The sequence below is a fragment of the Mustela putorius genome, unplaced genomic scaffold, assembly GCF_011764305.1.
Source record: "Mustela putorius furo isolate JIRA1106 unplaced genomic scaffold, ASM1176430v1.1 tig00537243_pilon_pilon_pilon, whole genome shotgun sequence".
Taxonomy (NCBI): Eukaryota; Metazoa; Chordata; class Mammalia; order Carnivora; family Mustelidae; genus Mustela; species Mustela putorius.
The window spans coordinates 515,920-537,285 of NW_025422382.1; the positions used below are offsets into that span (position 1 = coordinate 515,920).

General features: G+C 35.9%; 1 protein-coding gene across 4 annotated transcripts in view; it reads left to right on the forward strand.

The window, feature by feature from the left end:
- The window catches only part of LRRC49 (leucine rich repeat containing 49), a 160,745-nt gene extending 140,117 nt beyond the window's left edge, over nucleotides 1-20,628 (forward strand). For all 4 annotated transcript variants that reach the window (XM_013059344.2, XM_004758321.3, XM_045073494.1 and 1 more), the window contains 3 exons: nucleotides 438-547; nucleotides 10,877-11,030; nucleotides 20,228-20,628. In XM_013059344.2, coding sequence (XP_012914798.1) covers nucleotides 438-547; nucleotides 10,877-11,030; nucleotides 20,228-20,431 — 468 coding nt within the window. In that variant the 3' untranslated portion in view covers nucleotides 20,432-20,628. The remainder of the gene's footprint in view (nucleotides 1-437; nucleotides 548-10,876; nucleotides 11,031-20,227) is intronic.
- Nucleotides 20,629-21,366: the final 738 nt, after the last annotated feature.

The window sequence follows — 21,366 nt, forward strand, 5'->3', positions numbered from 1 at the left end:
AGAAAGGGACATGTTATTCTTACAGAAGCAAGGTATGAACAAGATCTTGGCTTACCTTTGACACATTATTACAGTGAATCTATTCCATTGACACTTGAGAATTTTCCCCCTAAATCATTCTACTCCAAGAAACTGTAGGATTTCTGAAAAAAATTCATTTAGAATTTAAGCTGCCTCAAGTATAATTCTCAGGGAACAGTGCTTTGAGTCAGAGTGAACTCGTCACCTCGGTCATCCTCCATCACTACAAGCCACATTTGTACATCTTCATTTCAATTAAGTTCGGGAAGAAAGAAATATCAATGAGAACTCTCTTGCAGCCCAGAAGGTACTTCCCCGGGCTAAAAGAAAATACTTAGAAATTTCTTTGGAATTGTGTTAATTGTATCAAGCTAGAGGCAGTGTCATTTTGACCCCTCTCCATTGTATCTCTTCAGGTGACACAGAATGATATGATAATGGCTGAAAGGCTCTTTGGAATCTTAGCACATGTCGCATCTTCTGAGTTACCCCAGTACCGTCTGATTTCAATTCTGGGTGATGTCAGGTAATCTTTAATTTCTATCATTTTTATGAAATTTCTGTTGCACTAGAAAAGAGGGATAAATTCCACATACCTCTTAACTGCCACTTGTGCATCCCACAAACACTGATCCTAAATTTGTCTTATGACTTGCCCTCTTCCAAGTGTTGGGGTATAAAAATGAATAAGACAAAATTCTTGCTCTTGTGTGACTTATAAACTAATAATTTAAAGATATATGTAAATACTTATAATGTGAATGCTTCAGATTTCAGAGAGGGCTGTAGGAGTGTAGGAGAGACCAACAGCACTTTGGAAGAACGTAAGGGAAAACTTCACAGAGAAGATAAAATTTTATCTAGCGCTTCAGAAATGAGTTTTTCAGGTACAGGATATAGGGGAAGGAGATCTGCAAAGGTGAAAAAAATTGTAACAAGTTTAGAGTAATTGGAGCATGGGATAATTGTGAATAGTGAACAGAAATGAAGCTAGAAGATTTTGGTCTGATTTTTGAAGAGTTTTGCAATCCATTCTAAACAAAATTGAATACTTGGGCTTTGTGATTAGACACAACAGTCATGTGATTAGATGTACATTCTAGAAAGGCTGCCATTTGAGTAGGCCGAGATGGAAGGACTGGAGACCAATGAAGAGGCACTTGCACCCAAATGTTTATAGCAGCAGTGTCCACAATAGCCAAACTATGGAAAGAGCCTAGGTGTCCATCAACAGATGAATGGATAAAGAAGATGTAGTATATATATATGATATATATATATCAGGGGTGCTTCTATATAGGTATATATATATGATATATATATTCTATATATATATATATTCTATATATATGATGGAATACTATGCAGTCATTAAAAAAACAAAATCTTGTCATTGCAATAATGTGAATGGAACTAGAGGGTATTAATGCTGAGCGAAATAAGTCAATCAGAGAAAGACAATTATCATATGATCTCCCTGATAAGAGGAATTGAGAAACAAGATGGAGGATCATAGGGGACGGGAGGGAAAAATGAAACAAGATTTACCCAAAGAAGGAGATAAACCATAAGAGACTCTTAATCTCAGGAAACAAACTGAGGGTTGCTGAAGGGGAGGGGGTGGGAGGGATGACGTGGTTGGATGGTGGATGTTGGGGAGGGTATGTGCTATGGTGAGAGAGGAAAAAAAGAAAGCATGGGATGATAATAGAAGAGCAAAGTTGAAGAAGAAACCAAGATTGTTGAATAACATTTTACACTAATAAATTGGGGTGTGACAAAAAAAAAAAAAAAAGGCTCATTATAGTCCAGGAGGGAAATTTTGAAGGCATGAACTCTAAGACAGTGAGAGTGGAGAAGAGGATAATTTGAAAAATACTTAGAAGAGTTATACCTGACAGAACACACTGAGAAAATGTGCATGGATAGAAGGACAAAAGTTAAGGATGCTATGTCTTTCGTGATTTAGTTATAGATAAGAGAATTCTCTCTGGTAGAATAAGTAGAAAATGACTGATATACAAGGAATTCATTGTCTGTAAAATCATCGGAAGGGCCAGGGAAGCAGTCTCATGACTCCCAGAATGATACCACAGAACCAGCCCACCAAGGAAACTGCCAACCTCTGCTAAGGGAGCTAGCTGATCAGGAGACTGTCATCCCAGTTGCAGCCTCCAGGGTCATACCACTCTCACTACATGGGGGATCAGGAAGTTCCCCACTCCTGTCCCCAGAACGTGGTTATAGAATTTATAATTACAAATTTGTAATTTGTACCCCCCAAAATGGAAATCTGTGTGCTACTTCTACCTCCCAATTGGCTCAGTTCTGATTTCACATCTTACCCAAGTGTGTCTGATTGGTAGACTCTAAATCCCATAAAAAACCCTATGGAATCACTTGAGAAAAAAGTACTAAAGGAGGGACTGCTACAAAATGAACAGGAAGTGTGACAAATAAGAAGCATTGAATTCAAAAACTGATGGTATGGAGCTAAGTAACAATTAGAGAGAAAAATGAAACAAGATGAAACCAGAGAGGGAGACAAACCATAAGAGACTCTTGATCTTAGAAAACAAACTGAAGGTTGCTGGAGTGAAGGGGAGTAGGAGGGATGGGATGGCTGGGTGATGGACACTGGGGAGGGTACGTGCTATGGTGAGTGCTGTGAAATGTGTAAGTCTGATATATCACAGACTTGTGCCCCTGAAAAAAAAATACATTATATGTTAATTTTTAAAATATGCTCATAATTAAGGAATTAAAAATTAAAATAATAAAAAATAAAATGTGAATCTAAAAATTATACTTATCAAAAATATTAATGCATAAGGAAAAATTTAGTGACCCAAAAATAAAAATCCCAGAAATTCCTAAGGGACAGGAAGTTAAAATTTCCTAAGTTTTTCTTACCCCCTTAGGAGTAATAATAGTTACTAATTAGCACCAAAAGTTAATGAAAAAATACACTTTTAACTGTGTATATTTAAATTTTAAGGGCTACTAGTAGGAAGAAAAGCTATATGTATAGATTCTAAACCACTAAAAAGAAAAAAGTTCAACAAAATCCTGGAAGAGAAGAAAAAAGAAAAATAAACATGTTAGTTATAATAAATATTAATGAATGGAATTCTCCTATTAATAGATAGTGGCTATCAGGGTTAAAATTGAGTTACATGTTGTCTTTGAGACATACTCCTGAAGAAGGCAATATATAAAGTTTGAAAATAAAGGGATGAAACTATATAACAGGGAAATGCCAACAATAGCAACAAACAAATCTGGGAATATTAGTATTAGTGATAAAAGAAATGATGACCAAAAGCTACAATCTGCCAAAGAATATGATAATTATGAAACTTAATGTAACTAAGATCCTAAATATATCAACAAGTACAAGTATACATTGACAAATCCACAGTTTTTGTGATAGGTATTAATCTAATCAGTAGATCAAATAAACAAAAAAAAGAAATATGGAGGATTTGAATAATAGTTCATGCATTTTGTCAAATAAATGTATTTATAATTTTATTGCCAGATTCTTATTCCCAATTTGAAATAAATTCTACTCAAACACCTATGAAATGTCTACAAAAATTGGACATATATTAAACTCAAAGAAAAACTCCATGGTTCCCAAAAAACATACTTAAACAGATCACTTTCTCTAGTCATATCATAAAATTAGAAAGTAATGAGCCAAAATTTTACACAGTTGAAATAGGAAACACAAAGAAACAGGAGAACCAGTTTCTCAGAAAACAAAATACAAGTGCCTTTAAACTTAAAAAAAGACGTTTAACCTCAATCAAAGTCATAGACAAGAAAATGGAGTCAAGAAATTTGTAAAGCTAAAGCAACTTTTAAAGAAATAAAGAATAATTGACTAGTAAAAGCAAAAATAGACTCTTTATAACAAGTTTCTAAGGAAAATCCAAGAACTCAAGTATTAAACTTTTTTTTATAGCTAATCAGAATATATAACAAGGAAACCAGATACTATATTAGCTTAAAAAAATCATTGGCATTTCTTCATTAAAATAATAAATTCTTGAAAATAGTATTAGAAAAGTATCCCATTTATCGAGACAATAAAAATAATAAAATATCAGGAAATCCATCTGATAGAATGTAACTATGAAGTAAACAGTGAAATAGGAATTTTAAAAAGGTCTAAAAATGGAAAGATGTACATTGTTAATGAATTCTGAGGCTTAAAAAAAATGTCAATATATTTTTATAAGATTTTATTTATTTATTTGACAGAGAAGACAGTGAGAGAGGTAACAAGAAAGGAGAGTGGGAGAGGGAGAAGCAGGCTTCCCGCCTTGATCCCAGGACTCTGGGATCATAACCTGAGCTGAAGGCAGATACTTAAAAACTGAGCCACCCAACCACCCACCCCGAAAATGTCAATTATTTTAATTAAATCATGTAGTTATTGACTTTCTAATCAACAATCCCAGTATGGTATCTCAGTAAACTGAACAAGATAATTTTTGTATCCTAGGAAGACATTCATCACCTCAAGTTTATAAAAATATTCTACTATACTTTTCTAATACTTTCTAAGTTTTGACACATTTAGCTCACAAAAATTTAAAACTTTTGTATGATAAAAGACATCATAAATTCAAAAGACATGAGCAGAGAGGGAGAATGTATTTGCAACACATTTAACAGATTTAAGAAGTCCTACAAATTTAGTAAGAAAAAGACAATCAACATGAAAGTAAAAGCAAAGGATATAGAGACTTTACACACACACACACACAAAGGCCAAATATTGTAAAAAATGATTCAACTCACTTTAAAAGAGAAGTAAAAATTAAAACAATAAGATTTCATTTTAGTTAATGGGATTGACTAAAAAATTTAAGAACTAATAATAATAGGGGTTTATTACTATTCAGAGAAATATGTACTCTACACTCTTGGTAGAAGACAAGGCAGACTTGTGAAGGAAGTAGTTTAGCAGTATCTGCCATATTTTTGAACCCAGAAGTTCTAGTACTAAGAATATAGCCTATTGAAATGCACATACATGGGCACAAAAAACTTAGGTATAGGCTGTCATCATTTTATTGTTTGTAGTAACCCAACTTCAGAAAGTAATTAAATGCCTAACAATAGGGAAAGTTAAATAAATCATGATACTTCTAAACTATAAATGTAGTATCTATATGATACTGTGTACATTATGGTCATTTTAAAACTAGAGAAAAAGAGGAAAAAGGAAAAAGATTAAAGTAGATTTTCTGTTCTGATCTGAAATGATCCAGAGACAGACAGTTTATTAAATAAAATAAACTGTAAAAGAGCATTTATATTATGACCTGATGTTATTTTTAAAAGCAACAAAATTAATGTTTATGTATAAATACGGAGACATAGAAGGGAGCTAAAAAGATGAACACATCTGGTAGGATGTGGATGTTAGTAGTGATGGTTGAGTGGTTAAAGAATGGTTTTCAAGTTTTACTCTATGTATGTTTGTACAGTTTGAAAGTTCTTATTGAGAATGCATTTGATTTCTTTGATAATGGTGAGATAGGTTGTTTTGATAATTCCTTGTAATAAAAACAACTAAAAATTTGGATAAAATTTAAAAAAAAACTCCATAAAAGTACAGAAGTACTAGGCCAAGATCTATGGAAAGAACATTGAGAAGTAAGGTGAGCATGTAAACTGTGTTTAACCTAGAGGCATTTTAGGGGAACTTAAATTTTGCTTTTGTTAGCTGCAAAGAGGGAAGGCTATAAATCAATGCCCATTACCCCCTCTAAAATATGCATATAAGTTGAGATCTTCCCAAAATTAAGCTAGGATCCCCATGGCTATACCATCAAGATGGTGTCAGAAATAAACCTCCCTTTCTTCTCAACTGGAATTACCAAGGAAAGTTGTCTTGGTATGAGCAAAAAAGGGGCAAAGTTATTTCTAAGAAGTGTTACTGAAAGCCAATCCTCATATAGATTTGCAGCCTGAATTCATAATATGTAGATAGCTTAAAATAATGTCAAAGTTTAAATGTTACTCTCTCTAGATACCTGGGAAAATCTAATGCACCTCCCCTCTGGAGGAAGTTTATTTTCAACCTATCAGAGAATTTCCGTAAATAATTTTTAATGACAGTGACCAGGACACAATGGAAAAAAAGTAAAATAACGGAGCATTTAAGGAAAGAGGTTACCATGTATAAGAAGTAACAGAAAAAACAGAGACTATAGAAACAGACCCACAAATACTTTGGGTTTTGGCATTACTTCTTAAGAATTATAAAACGACTATGCATAGTATATTTCATGATATAATAGACAAGTTTGAAAATATCTGGCAATAACAAGAAAATTTAAAAAGTGATCCATCAGATTTGGAAGGAAACCCAAGGAAGTTCTGTAAATGAAAAATGAAACGAACACAATCAAAACTTAAGAGACTTAACAGCCAGTTAGACCTAGTTGAAAAGAGAATCTATAATTTAGGAAATAGCCTAGAGGGAATTTTATGGAATGGAGCACAAAGAGAAAGGAACATATGGGAAAGCAGTTAAGAAATTTGGAGACAGAGTGAGTTGAAAGGTTTAAAATCTGCTTGATTGGAATTTCAAAAAGATAAAATAAAGAAGGTGGAGTAAGTGTAATATTTAAAGATAATGGCAAATAGTTTTTTCGAACTGGTGAAATGCAGTAATCTATACATTAGACAAGCTCAACCAATTACAAATTATTCATTTAAAAGAAATCTATCCCAAGTCACTTCACAATGACATAACAGAGCACCAACTATAAAAGTGAAAAATTCTAAAACAACCAGGAAAAAAGCAATTATCTTTAAAGGAGTGCATATCAGCCCATTGACTTCACAACAGCAGCAGTGGAAGTCAGAAGACAGGATAATAAATGATATGTTCAGTGTTCTGAAGGAAGTTATTGCCAACAACCTAGAATTCTATACACAGTAAAAATGTCTTTTAAGAATGAAGATAAAATAAGGGTGCCTGGGTGGCTCAGATGGCTTAGGTCACGATCCCAGGGTCCTGGGATTGAGGCTGGAGTCGTGTTCCCTGCTCTGCAGGAAGATTGCTCCTCCCTCTCCTTCTACTGCTCTCCCTGCTTGTGCTCTCTCACCCTCTTTGTCAAATAAATAAATAAAATCTTAGAAAAAAAAAAGAATGAAGATAAAATAGACACTTTAAAACAAAATAATAACAAAAGCTAAGAGTTTCCCACCAGTATTCCTGTACTAAAAGAAATTATAATACCTGTAATTAAGCAGTAGGAAAGTGACCCCAAAAAGATGGTCTAAGTTGCAAGAAAACCTAAATAAAGAGCAAGAAGGGGTGCCTGTGTGGCTCAGTCCTTAAGTGTCTGTGCCTTCAGCTCAGGTCGTGATTCCAGGGTCCTGAGATCGAGCCCTGCATTGGGCTCCCTGCTCAGTGGAAAGCCTGCTTCTCTCTCTCCCACTCTCCCTTCTTGTGTTCCCTCTCTTGCTGTCTTCTCTGTCAAATAAATAAAATATTTTTTTTAAAAAAGCAAGAAAAATATCAAATTTGTGGGATAAAGCTAAATGAACATTGACTGTATAAAGCAACAATAATTATGTGTTGGGGTTTTAAAATATATAGAATTAACATACACTTTAACAGTGTAGTGAAGGAGGTAGATAAAGATATGGTATTCTAGATCCTTGTATTATCTAGGAAGGAGCTATAGTAATTAACCTGAGATGTTAGTAAGTTAAGAGTGCATGTTCTCATTTCTATGGTAACCAAAGAATAAAGAGTGTACAGCTTCTAAACGAATAAGGAGGAGGAGGGGAGAAATGGAAAAGAAGAGAAAGAGAAACGAAACATAGAACGTGTGGGTCAAATTGAAAGAAAAAAAATGTCAGATTTAACCTAAATATGACTGTATCAGCAATTCCAATTGTACCAAGTCGGTGGCTTAGAACAAGAGTCATTTTCTCCCCTGAGTCTGCAGGTCTGCTGGTTGGCTGTACCTTCAGCTGGGGTTCTCATGCATCTGCAGCCGCCTGTGGGTTGGGTAGGCAGCTATGCTGATCTAGCCAGGGCTCTCACTTATTTGGGGGTTGGCCAGCTATAAACTGCTCGCAGGCAGCCTTAGGGCAAATTGTCTTTGCTCCACGTGGTCTCTCCTGCTCCAGAAATCTGCCAGGGCTTGTTTTCATGGGAGAGGCAGGCTTTAAAGAGAGAAAAACATGCAAGGACTCCTGAGGCCTGGCCTGAGAACTGATACTGTCATGAAGGTAGTCAGCTCAGCTGCACAATCACATTGTAAAGGGCATGAATTCAAGGGAGCTCATAATTATGACCATCAGTGTTATCAGTGATAAAGTGCAAATGTACTAATTGTTCTGGTTAAAAGCCAAAGATTGTCAGATTGAGTAAAAAAATGAAGTTCATTTATATGTTGTTTACAAGGGACACATCGGAACATAAGGTTACATAAAGTTTAAAAGTTAAAAAGTGAGAAAAGATAACAACATCAATACTAACCAAAATAAAAACAGAATAACCATTGAGGACTAAAAGACTGAGGTTAGAAGCAATACTAGAAATAAAGAGGATCATTTCAAAATAATAATAAATTCAGTTCATCAGGAATGTTCAGATAAATCTGCTGATTTAATTTATATGCACCTATTAGCATAGCCTTAAAAACCTGTAAACCAAAAATTGACATTACTACAACTCCCCAATTACAGTGGGAAGTTTTGCTGTATTTTTGAGTAATTTAAAAAGGCTATAAAATACTTGAACAACATGATTAACATATTTGATTTAATGGACATTCGGAGAACATTGCCCCCAATAACTGTAGAACACATGTTCTTTACAAGCATGCATGGAAATTTATAAAAATTGACCAAATGCTATCCATAAGGCAATTGTCAACAGATTCCAAAGGATTTACATAGCCCATGTTTTCTGTTCAAAATTCAATTAGCTTTAACTCAATTATTCAGTGTTAATCAGGAAATCTGCATATATCTGGAAATCAGAATACATATTTCTAAATAACCTACAGGTTAAAAGACAGTTTCATAATGGAAATTACCTTGAACTGAAATATAACAAAAATACCACATTTCAAAACTTGTGGAATCAAGTTACATGATGCTAAATGAAAACATTTTAGCCTTTGAAATGCATCAGTTAGGGAAGAATAAAGCTGAAAATGAATGGAGCTAAACATTTATCTAAAGAAGTTAGGAGTCAGCGCCTGGCTAGCTCATTCGGTAGAGCATGAGACTCTTAAAGAAGTTAGGAAAAGAAAATAAAGAAGTTAGAAAGAAAAAAAAACAAAAAAACAAAATAATCCTGAACGAAGCTACAAGAATTAATGACATTAAAAACAGAATAATGGGGGGCACCTAGGTGGCTCAGTCTTTTGGGTGTCTGACTCTTGGTTTTGGCTCTGGTCATGGGCTCAGGTTCCTGAGATTGAGCCTCACGTTGGACTCCACAAAGCGGGGAGTCTGCTTGAGGATTCTCTCCCCCTCCCCCACCTCTTTCCCCACTTGCAAGCACACTCTCTCTCTCAAATAAATAAATCTTAAGAAAAAATAAAAATAAAATTATGAAAAATTGATTATTTGAAAAGACATGTAAGTGGTAGAAAAACTACATATGCATTGCTTTGATAATTTAAAAGTCAATAAAGAAAATACAGGTAAAGATCTGTACATTACTCACTTTCTTCTTTATAAAAGTGAGAAAATGATACAACTAAATATCCAAAACAAGGGCCTGATTAAGTAAACTGATTTAACATCACAGCTGAATTTTATTCATGCATTAACTTTTAAAGACATAGAAAAATACTTATTACATATAGCATTGAGTGAAATAAGTGTACAAAATTGGATGGTTAGTATGATCTTAACTTTTTACAAAAATTCATAGAAAAAGCCTATAAAAACATGTTGAATGTGAATAATGTTATAGATTTATATAGATTTATGAGCTATAGATTTATGGGTGATTTTCATCTCTTTATACTTTTCAAAATGTGTACTTCTTAAAATTTCTAAAAATGCTGTTTTATACTTTTAAATTAGAAAGTGAAAAAATTTTAAAAGAGCCATTCCTCTTCTCTTCCCAGTCTTTAGTTCAGTTTACAGTAAAGTAGTAATACCCCTTCACTTAGAGACACCCTAAGTCTGGTGGAAACCAGAAATCAACTTTCATGGGAGATGAGTTGCAGTGCTCTGTCTAGGCTTATGGGTATGCCAGTGATGCTCCGAGAACTGTTTATGTTCTTCATAATCAAATGAAGTTTCCAGTTTCATTATTTACCTCCTACTAGGATCTTGCCCCAATATGCTAATACTTGGAGGTTTTTGTGTTTTGCTTATTTTGGTTTTGCTAAAGTTAAACCAGTATCCCATTACATTTTCTATCTGTGAGTAATACTACTGAGCTGCACATTGGAATTATGGACTATTTGTGTGATTTACAAGGGGTAGTATATGCTTTATGAAAGATAATGACTTAGAAAGTTTGGCCTACTACATCTTTAACAGGGTTGTTTTGTGCTCTGTGATTATTTAAATTTTATATTGATTTCTTTAAGGTAGAGTCTCTTTACTTTAGAAATGGTTGAAATGTTTATGTTGATGCTTGGTAGTTATGAAACAAAAGAATTTGGGTTGTCTAGCTTATTTAGTAGAAAGATTGGGGTATTGAACTGAGTTCAAATGAGTAACTCAAACTCATGAAGCAGACATTCCAAAGCGCATATGTTTCCCTTGAAAGTCAACAAAAAATAGACATATTTTAATAAATCTCATTAGTAACTCTCTACATCCCTTGACTGTCTTTCTACAGAAAGAAGCAATTCCGGTATCTGCTAGAAACCAAAGGAAAAAAACCTGGTCTCGTCAATGAAGAAAACAGTGATAGCAAAAGACTTGTAGGAGAAAACACAAACCGAGCTACGCTAAATTATACCACAAGAGACTTTTATAACGAAAGGCTAGAGGTAAAACCACTATCAGTCTTTGGCATCTGGTGCCTGGATGTCTCCCACCTGGCATGGGACTTGGCAGTGGTACATTTCTCCCTTTACTCAGTGAAGATAACTTGTTTGTGTCCTAGAAAGTTAGCCAGCCTTATGTTAGGTACAGCTGAAGACAGTAAGCACCATGGCGTTAGGAAGAAGTAGAGTCCATAGTTCCAATATCTTTATTTCAGCAGGGAAAAAAAAAAATGTTTCAAAGAAATCTGTACCAAAAATTTAGACCAAAGTGGACCAAGGGTTCTGATCTGCCTGAATTAAGACAAGAGATGCAGGCTTGCTGTGAGTCCTTAACTGGCCCATGTCAGGTTGTGTCCTTGATGTTCTCAGTCACTGCTTTCATTCTCCTACTGCATTACCTTCTGCATCCTTAATCATGGGGTATCATTTTAACCTGTTCTGTTTCCACTGTAGCTGCTTAGCCAGAAAAGCTGGAACTAATTCTTTACTTCTTTGTTCAGAGGTTTATTGGAGGGATACAGTGTTAGGGTGCCGCAGGAGCTACAGGAAGAAAAACATGTAGTGCCTGCCTTGATGGAACTCATAAGAAAGCTGAAGAAATAAGTCCTTTAAATAACAATAGAATGTGACGGTTCTGCAAGAGATTTTGAGGGGACTGAAGGGCAAAAGAGCAAGACAAAGACAGCAGGAAGCGCTCACGGACTGAGCATCCTTAACTGATGTGCAAGGCACCGTGAGTTATATATATAAATAAATATATATATTTATATAACTCACACAGGTTTTATATATGTATTTTATATATATGTATATGTGTGTGTGTGTGTATACATACATATATGGCAGTGAAATGGCCGGGCAAGTGGTTTTCAGATGTTTTTAAACAGCCATGGGACTCTTTATTCAAACCACATTGTAGCTGAAACCCAGTATGTCAAAACAAAGCAAAAACAGCAGAGCAGCTGTTGTTGTTGAGGGGAAGGAGGGCTTCAGAGCTTCATTTGAGGATTGTCTAGTCTTTTCCTTTCTCCTCATCTCACCCTCAATCCTGAAGCATCTCTTTGGAACCAGAGAGGCTCTAAGGATTACAGCTTGAAAAAAACCTTGAAAACACAATGCAATTGATGTTTAATGGCATCCTAAAGGATGTTCCGATTCTGCTTTAAATCATTCGAGTACAAAAGTACTGCTTCATGAGGGAGCTTTTATCACTGAACAATTCCGTTGGTGAAAAAAATTCTTACCCATGTGAAGCTGAAATCTGCTTCCTAATAACTTCTAATTCATGACCTAGTACCACCTTTTGTAGAAAAGAGAATTTGTCTCTTTCTCAAGAAAACTCTTCAAATACTTGAAGTCAATACCTTGAAATCCTCCCTGACCCTAACATTCATGCTTTTGCTCAAAAATCATGTGTTAAGCACCTGGCGCACAGATTACTTGGGCTGTAAGAAGTCACTGTCCTTATCCTCACGGATCTCACATCCTAATGAAGGAGACAGACTTATACAGGGATGGTTATAAACCAGTATATAAAGAGAGTATGGGAGGAGTATCTTATCCAGGTCAAGGAGGCTTTCCAGAGAAGAGCTTCCTGACACCAGTCTTAAATGATAAAGTGTAGCTAGATAAAAGGAAAAAGAGAAATAACACAGTATGAAGAAAAGGCATAGAAGCACAAAAAGAAACGGAGAGAGCCAGGAGTTATGAGCAATTCACTCTTCAGAAGCACAGAGATTGGGGTGGATGGTGTTAAAAGAAGGGACAAGAAAGGTAGTAAGTGCTATATGAGAGGATTGAATTTAATCTTTGCTAATACGGACTTCCTGATGTGGCCAAAGGAGGAAAATGAAAGCCAAACTGACAGGATTATGAGTCTTTGTCTTCTTGAACCAACTCAGTTCCATGAGTCAAAAATTAATACTAATTTATTTTATAAATTAATATGTATAAATTTTATTATAAATTTAAAAATATAATATATTATTTATATTATAGATTATAAATACAACTATTGTTTATATAAAATTAAAATTAAATTTATTATAAAATAAATTTTATTAATACTAAAGACATTTAGAAAAATATCAAAGAGCTGCATGCAAAACAAGAACAATTTCACAGAGAAATCAACCAACTCTAAGGAAGAGACAATTCCAGTGATTTTTTTTTTAAATTATGCAAGAGTATTGCAAAAGAAGAAAATGTTTCCTTTTTTTTTTAAGGCAGATACCATAATATTAAATCTGAAACCTGCCAGCATTGGCACAGAAAAAGAAAAGCCAGACCAAAAACCTAAGAATATTGATGATGCAAAAATATTTTTAAAAAGGAAGAGTATCAAGGAGACTACAGCAGAACATTAAATGAATAACAAAACATTACAGCCAAGTGTAGTTTATTTTAGGAATGCAAGGAAGATTCCTATCAGGAGATTGGTCTAAGTTGAAAAGTTGTGATTATTTCTTTAGACATTGAAAAAAAGGCATTTCACACAATTCCACATCCATCCTTAATTTTTTTAAATCAGCAAATAGGATAAATAGAAAATGAAGAGCAAATGTCATGCTTGGTGGGGAAACTCTAGAAACATTAGCATCAATGATAGGCAGAATTCTGAGTAAGATGTCCTCCCTGATTCCTACACTCTGGTATCCCTCTCTTCGGTGCCGGTAAAACCTGTAAGTTGCTTCTAACCAATGGAATATGGCAAAGGTAAAGGGATTTTGCAGATACAATTCAGGTCTCTAATCAGTTGACTTTGAGTTAATGGAAAGGGAGATTATCCTGGATAAACCTGACCAGGTCCTCTAAAAGAGGATTCAGGCTACTGCTGGCCTTGAAGAAGTAAGCCACCTGTGTGAGAGGGTACATGGCCAAGAACTGCAAGAAGCTTCTAGGAGTTGACAGCAGCCCCCTGCTGATAGCCAGCAAGAAACTGGGGCTTCAGTTCTATGACTGCAAGGAACTGAGTGCTGTTCAAACAAGCACCGGGTCTAGAAGAGGACCCAAGCTTTAAAGAGGAACAGAGCTTGGCTGACACCTTGACTACAGCCTTGTGACATCCTGAGCCAAGCACCCAGCTAAGCTGTGCCTGGACTCCTGGTACATGGAATCTTGAGATGACATACATGTTGTCTTAGGCCACCGAGTTTGAGGTAATATGCTGCACAGCAGTAGAACCCTAATGCTCGCTGAAGTCAGTCTCAAGCCAGGGGTGTCCAGTATTGTCATTATCAGGTATCCATACAGACAACACAAAAAGGCAAGAGGAAGAGATTTGTGGTAACTTGAAAGGAAAGGCGTGAACTTACTACTTGCAGACAATAGTATTGAATCTCCGGAAATCCCAAGATAATTAGTTCAGAAACTATAAAAGCTATAAGAAAATTCAGTAATGGGGCAGAAATCAACAGTTTCCATGTAAGTAAATAACAGAAGAGACCCAGCTCTCAGCAGCAACACAAAAAGATAAAACACCTAGTAATAACTAACTAATAAATAGGTATGATTTCTGTGAAGTAAGCTTTAAAACATTAATGAGGCACACCAAAGATTTATACAAATGGGAGAACCTACCATGTTTTGGATAAAAAGGATCTAAAGCAAAATGTCAGTTTTCCTTAAGTTAATTTAAAATTTTAATATGATCTCAATGAAAATGAAAATGCCAAAAATTTTACTGAGGATTTTTTGAGATTAGTTGATCCTATCATACATATGGGGAAATAAGCATAAGAACTCTGAAAGAGAAGAATACTGAGAATATTAGTGCTACTAGCTATTACGGTATTTTATAAAGTCATATTAGTTAAAACGGGATGGCCATAAAGAGATAGTCTAATGAGATAGAATGGAAAAGTGAACTGTACCTGCAAATATAGAAGAGAATTTGTTACTATGATAAAGAATTATCTCAAGTCACGTGGACTATCCAGTAAATGATTTAGGAATGATTAGGGAATGGGGGAGGGGGGTGGAAAGCTAGATTCAGACATTATATCTTACATCAGCATAAATTCCTAATGGATCAGAGATTTTAAAGTTTATAATAAAAGTATAAAGGTTTTCAAGAAATCTTGGAAAATGTATGTGTGGTGTTGGCATGAAAAAGACCTTCAGGGAGCTAGAATAAGCAAAGACAAAAAAGAAATGAAAAGATGGTTTACAACTAACCTCCCTGAATGATAAACAACTTTTAGAAATCGGTAAGGGGCTGATAACCTAATATAGGCTATGTTTCCTATTTGAAAATAAATCTAAAGTAATATGCCATTCACCTTAACAATAAATACTTTATAACATAAATAACAATAAAATATGTATAAGCCCTCTATGGAGAAAATTATGAAATTTTATTGAAAAGCTTGGAAGAAGAACTAAATAAATTGTTCATATTTAAGGATAGGAACGTTCTACATAGGAAAGATTCTTCCTAAATCCATCCATGAATATAAGGCAGTTCTAATAAAAATTTGGACAGGATTATTATAGAATGTCACCATCTGATCCAAAAGTTATCTGATAGAGCAAACAACCCAAAATACACTAGAGTAAAAGTGGGGAGAACTTGCCTCACCAGATGCCAAGTATTGTAAAGGTGTAGTAATGAAGGCAGTGTAGGAATAGACAAATAGACCTGAGAACAAAATTGAGAGCCAGAAATATATATATGGGGATATTAGATAGGCAGTATTGCAGACTGGTACAGATAATATAATAAACATACTGAGGAAATTGAATAGCAAATCAGAAATACATATTGAACCCTTTACTTCACACCATACAACAAAAATTAACTCCAGATCAAATGAAAACCTAAGGATGAAAAGCAAAACTTCAAAGTTTTCATTGAAAAAGTAGGTGAGAATCTTTATGAATAGATTGAATATTCATATTCAATGAATAGATTGATTGAATAGACTGTGATTTTCTAACACCTGAAGGGCACAAACCAGCAGAAAAAATGTCATACATTTGACAATCAAGATCGTTGTTTTTTAAATAGGAGTAGTTTCAGTGGAGTCATATAAGCAGTGTTTCAAGGTGGTTTGAGCAGTAAATAAGCGATCAAAAAGTCAGGACAGGGAGTGTTGACTCCTGTTTTGAGAAATGTTGAAGGGAGAAGGAATCTGAAGCCACATGATATTTTGGAAGAACACTTGACCACTAGGAGATCTGGATCTGAGCCCCTGATTCTACCACTTACTTCCTGAAAGACCTCGCCCTAGTTCCTTAATCACTCTCTTGACTTACAGTCTAGCTTTCCTTCGTTTAGACCAAGCTTCTCACCTCTTGAAAAATATTTCAGTCTGCAGCAGAGAATGTTCAGTCAGTCTCTCTTTTCGGTGCATCCTGAGTGGTTGGGAATTGTAGAGAGCTCCTCACAAATCTGGCTAAGCAGACCCTTCCATTATACATATGACACGTATAATTATATGACAACATGTACAATTCTGTTGCTTGGTGGCTGCTCATCCATACTCCTGACTCATTTTTAAAAAGATCTAAGATGGATGTAGAGTGAGAGGGCTGAAAGGGACTAATGATTCCAGTCCTGTTCTTAGACAGATGAGGAGAACTGGAGACTAAGATGAACTACTCAGGATCGCTCGGTGAGTTACTGGCAGAGCTGCCTCTAGAACTCAGATCTCCTGATTACTGACCTTGGGACGCTCTCCAAGTATATCATGCCCTTTCTGAAGTCTTTCTGACCACAAAGGGCTCCCTCTTTCTGAACACTGATTAGATTTGCTGTCTAAACATCTCACAGCCCTTAGTTACTATTTAATAATTTTTAGTTAGCTTTTCATATGTGTAGGCATCTCTCCAACAAGACTGCAGGTCCTTCAAAGACTAGGTTAGAGTTTTCTCTGGGTACATATTAGTAGATGCTGTGTAATTCTGAGCAAGTCTCTTAACTTCTGCTGACCTTAGTTTCCCATTTAGGAGATGGAGATATGGCTTGGACCCCAGTACAAGTACCATTATAGCTAAAATTGTTCCACAACAAATCCTACCTTTGACCTACTTTTTTTTCCCAAACCATCTTCATGACAACAAAGTTTTAGTTCAATGAGATAAATAATATTGTACAGAGTTCATCTCCTCAGGATTGAACTTGTATAATACTTGCTTTATGAACCCCACAGGGATGTTGTGGGATAGGAAAAAAATAAGTATATGAAAGCATTTGAGAATGGAAAAAGCATTATTCAAAGAGCAATAACTCCTTGACGGGTCAGGGCAAGAGAGGTATCTCTAATGTGCTTTTAACAGGATCATTCTGGACAGGCAGAGTGAGTCGTCCTGGCAGATACCTGATGAGTTCAGAGTCTGCTTCATGGAGATGGGAGTAATTGGCTTGGAGGAAAGAAGAAATGATGAAGTAAAACTGCTTTACAACAGTTAACTGAATTAAGGGTTATTATGGCAGATGCAATTCTGTAGCAACATGTTCATAAAGAAGTAATGGAAGAAGCTATAGCAAGAAATTTTAAAGCACCAAAAATTGCACTATGCCAATTACAAAAAGTTTAATTTGTATTATGTATAATTTATTTAGCAAAAATACATCCTTTAAAAATTCTTTACATTTTTGTTACTCCTAAATTACTATAAAAATTTTCCAGTTTTACTGCGAGGCTTTTCCGTTTTTTCAAAAACTCAAAATTGTGGTGCTCCTGGGTGGCTCAGTCAGGTAAGTGTAAAACTCTTGATTTCAGCTCTGGTCACGATCCTGGGGTTGTGGGATGGAGCCCCACATCGGGCTCATGCTGGAAGTGGTGCCTGCTTAAGATCCTCTCTCCCTCTGCCCCTACCCCTCTCTAAACTAAATAAATAAATAACTCAAAATCGTGTTTTAAGAAACTCAGCAATGCGTAAAAGAGGCATTCACTAAATATGCCGTGTGCCTTCTATATGTGCAAATGCATTGCACGTTGTAAAATATCGCTCGTTTCAGGTATTGATTGATCTCTGGTGATTCACACTTGTCTGTCTCCCTGGTAGTCCCTGTATAGCCCAGATTTACTGAGTGTTAAAAGGGAACGGCTCAATGCTGTTCTCATCAACAAGCTAACTTAGTGCAGGTGACTAAGTCCCAGACCATATTTCAGAGTTAAAGAAAGATTCATCAGAGAAGTAGCCAGCTGGAACCATTTGTTATTTATCGCCCATCACAATCTGTACATGTTTTTATGCGAGCTCAACTCGTGACCAGTTGTTCTTAGTGCATGAACTAAATCGGGTCAGCCTGTTGACCCCTGAATGGTGAGTGATTATTTAGAGAAATCTTATATGTCAGAAGAAAATTTTCCAAACTAGGCCTTTGTTAGGGAAACTTAGTGACATTTGGGACTCATCTTGAATTTACATTAATTAATCAAGAATCTAAAACATGTTTTGTTGTTTTAAAAAGTGTAAAAATTTGGAAAAGGAAAAGAAATAGAAAAAAAGAGGGGAAAACACTTATGGTCTCACAGTCGAAAGGCAATCTTAGGATACTTCAATATATTGTCTTCCAATAATTTTCTGTATACTTTTCCGAACTTTTTAATGAAAATTTCAAACATACAGCAAAGTTGAAAGAATTTTACAGTAAATGCCCATACACACAATCCTAGATTCTGCTATTAACATTGTACTATAATGTCCTTGCTTTGTCCCGTATCTACACATTGACCCATCCTCTCTCATCAACCCACCTTAAATTTTTTAATTCACTTCAAAGCAATTGCAGACATTAGCATGCTTCTTCCTAAGTAATTCAGCATGTGTATCATTAACCAGAGTTCAGTATTCAATATAGTTTCTTCTTTGGGGGTAATACTTACGTACAATGATACACAAATCTTAGGTATACAGTTGCTAAGTTTTGACATGTGTATAACCCAACCTCTATCAAAATTTTATTTTGTATTTTTGTTTTCCCATTGACCATTGAATTTTATTTTCCTTGTTATTACAAGTCTTTATAAATATAATTTTAATGATAATGTCTGATGATAATTTAAATTTAACCCTTTAATTAATCCTGAAATTATTTTGGTATTTTGATTTGGGTTGGAGGTTTGAATAGATTCTTTTCTAAGAAATTAAACCTATCGTGTCATTGACATTTATTATTTCTTACCTCCTTCATTGATGTGAATTGCTTTCCTATAAATTTTTTTAAAGATTTTATTTATTTATTTGACACAGAGAGAACACAGCGAGGGAGAGAACACAAGCAGGGGAAGTGGGAAAGGGAGAAGCAAGCTTCCTGACTAAGCAGGGAGCCCTATGTGGGGCTCGATCCCTGGGATCATGACCTGAGCCAAAGGCATACACTTAACGACTGAGCATCCAGGCACCCCAGTTTCCTATAATTCTGATTGTCTGATCTATTCCATTATTTTTTCCATATATATTATGGCACTTTCCATCATCTTGCCTCAGTACTCCTCACAAGTATGAATAGCCAAAATAAATGTTGAGTTCTTAGATTGAACACATGGCTTTGTTTCAGCCTCTAGGGTGAAACTGGGGCCTAGTGCCTGAGTAGCTTTAGGCCCAAAACTTTCCTTGTTGTGTTTGGGACCCAGATTTTTCATGTGCAGACTTTCAGACCCAGAAGTTGAGTGGGAGCATTGTTTCTCTCAAGGCCAAGTTCTGGGTCTTAGGCTTATGTATGTTTCCTCTTCCTTCTTATACACTTTCCCCCAAATTTGTCCAAATGGTCTAGACTAATGAATCAGTATAGCGCTACTACACAATTTCCTAAAATACAGACTGAATTCAGAGGATGGTATTTCAAGTATGTGTATGGATATTAACTGACCTTATTCCAATTAAGACTGTCAGTATCAGTGCCCTGATACAGTTACCACTAGATGCCATAAATCTGTGCATTCATCTGGCTTGTGTGAGCTTAACTCCCTTAACTGAGAAGGGAGAAAGTCTACCAACAGAGAAGCAGTAGTTACAACTCAGGTGATTCCAGAGCTGTCTAACAGAGACAGGAGCAGACTGCGAAGTAAAGAGCTCCTCGTTGCTGTCTGTACTCACGCAGAGCTTGATCATGTCAAGAGTGTCTAGGGGAGTACTTGTCTTTGAAGGGTGAGGCTCAGAACAGATGCTTTCATGTTACTCTGGCTCAGGTAAATGTTCCTTTATCTCTTGGATTAATTATTCGGTGCAAAATTTTCCTTTTTTAACAGGAAATAAAGGAAAAAAAGAAATTCTGCAAGATGTATATGGAGGACCTTGTGAAGGAAGCCACGGAAATCAACATGAAAAACGAAGCCCTGCAGAAGCTTTGGCCACAGATGTTCATTGAGCTTGTTAGGGACGCAGTCATAGAAATCCGCAATAAAAATTCCTACATGAAGCTTTGCCTACAGCAGATAACTGACCAAAAATAGAAATGGCTTTAGTTACAGTTGATTTTAGCACTTTTGTGTTTTTGAAGGTTGAAAACAAGTAGGTTAAACATGTTGAAACAACACTATCCTACAACCTAGAAAGCCTAGCATCAAAACACTATTGCCTACCATTCCCGTAGTTAAAGGTTGGAAGGAGGGAAGGAAAGAAGGAAGAGAAGAAGGAAAGAAAGAAGGAAGGAAGAAAGAAAGGAGAGGAGAGGAGAGAAAGGAGGATTAGCTTCCTACTTCAGCAGCCAAACAACCTCTGGGAACTAAGCCGTCTTGAGAGCTCGCTGGGCCCTGTGCTCGCACCACTGTCTCCGGCTCTCGCTTCGCCCAGCGCCCCTGCTCTAGCCCCAAGCACGGAGTGCTGGCTCAGGTTTCAGCATGAGTTGCTTCTACCTACTTGCAGCTGAGAATTTCCAATTATTTCCCTTTTTATTTTATGTCATGATTTCCAAGCCAAATACACATTCTTTTTTATGAGTGAAGAATAAACTTATTAATAAATTAGTAAAAAAAAAAAAAAAAAAAAGTGCGTTGGCCTCCTTCATCTGGTCAGAAGTGTCATATTGTATGTTCCTCTCTAGCCGGGTGGGAGCCTTAAGTAGGCAGAGGCTCCATCCTTGCAGGGATGCATCCTTAGGGCACCACACGGGGTTGTGGGCGTCACTGCGGACACAAAAGATGAACGTGAGTACAATGGGGGGCAGAAAGAAAATGCTTAGTGTGAGTGAAATGCAGTCTGCTTCTCTGAAAGGTGTTCGTTTCTGTTAGCTGTTCGGGGGCTCTGTCTTCAGGTAGGCACGCCTCCCTGTGCCTTGGGAGTATTAGGGATTCATGGGTGAAAGGTTCTCATTTTTCTCATTCCTTTTGAAGATCAAACAGGTAAATACAATGCAGGCAGGAGTTTGTCCTCGTTCACGCTGGTGGGG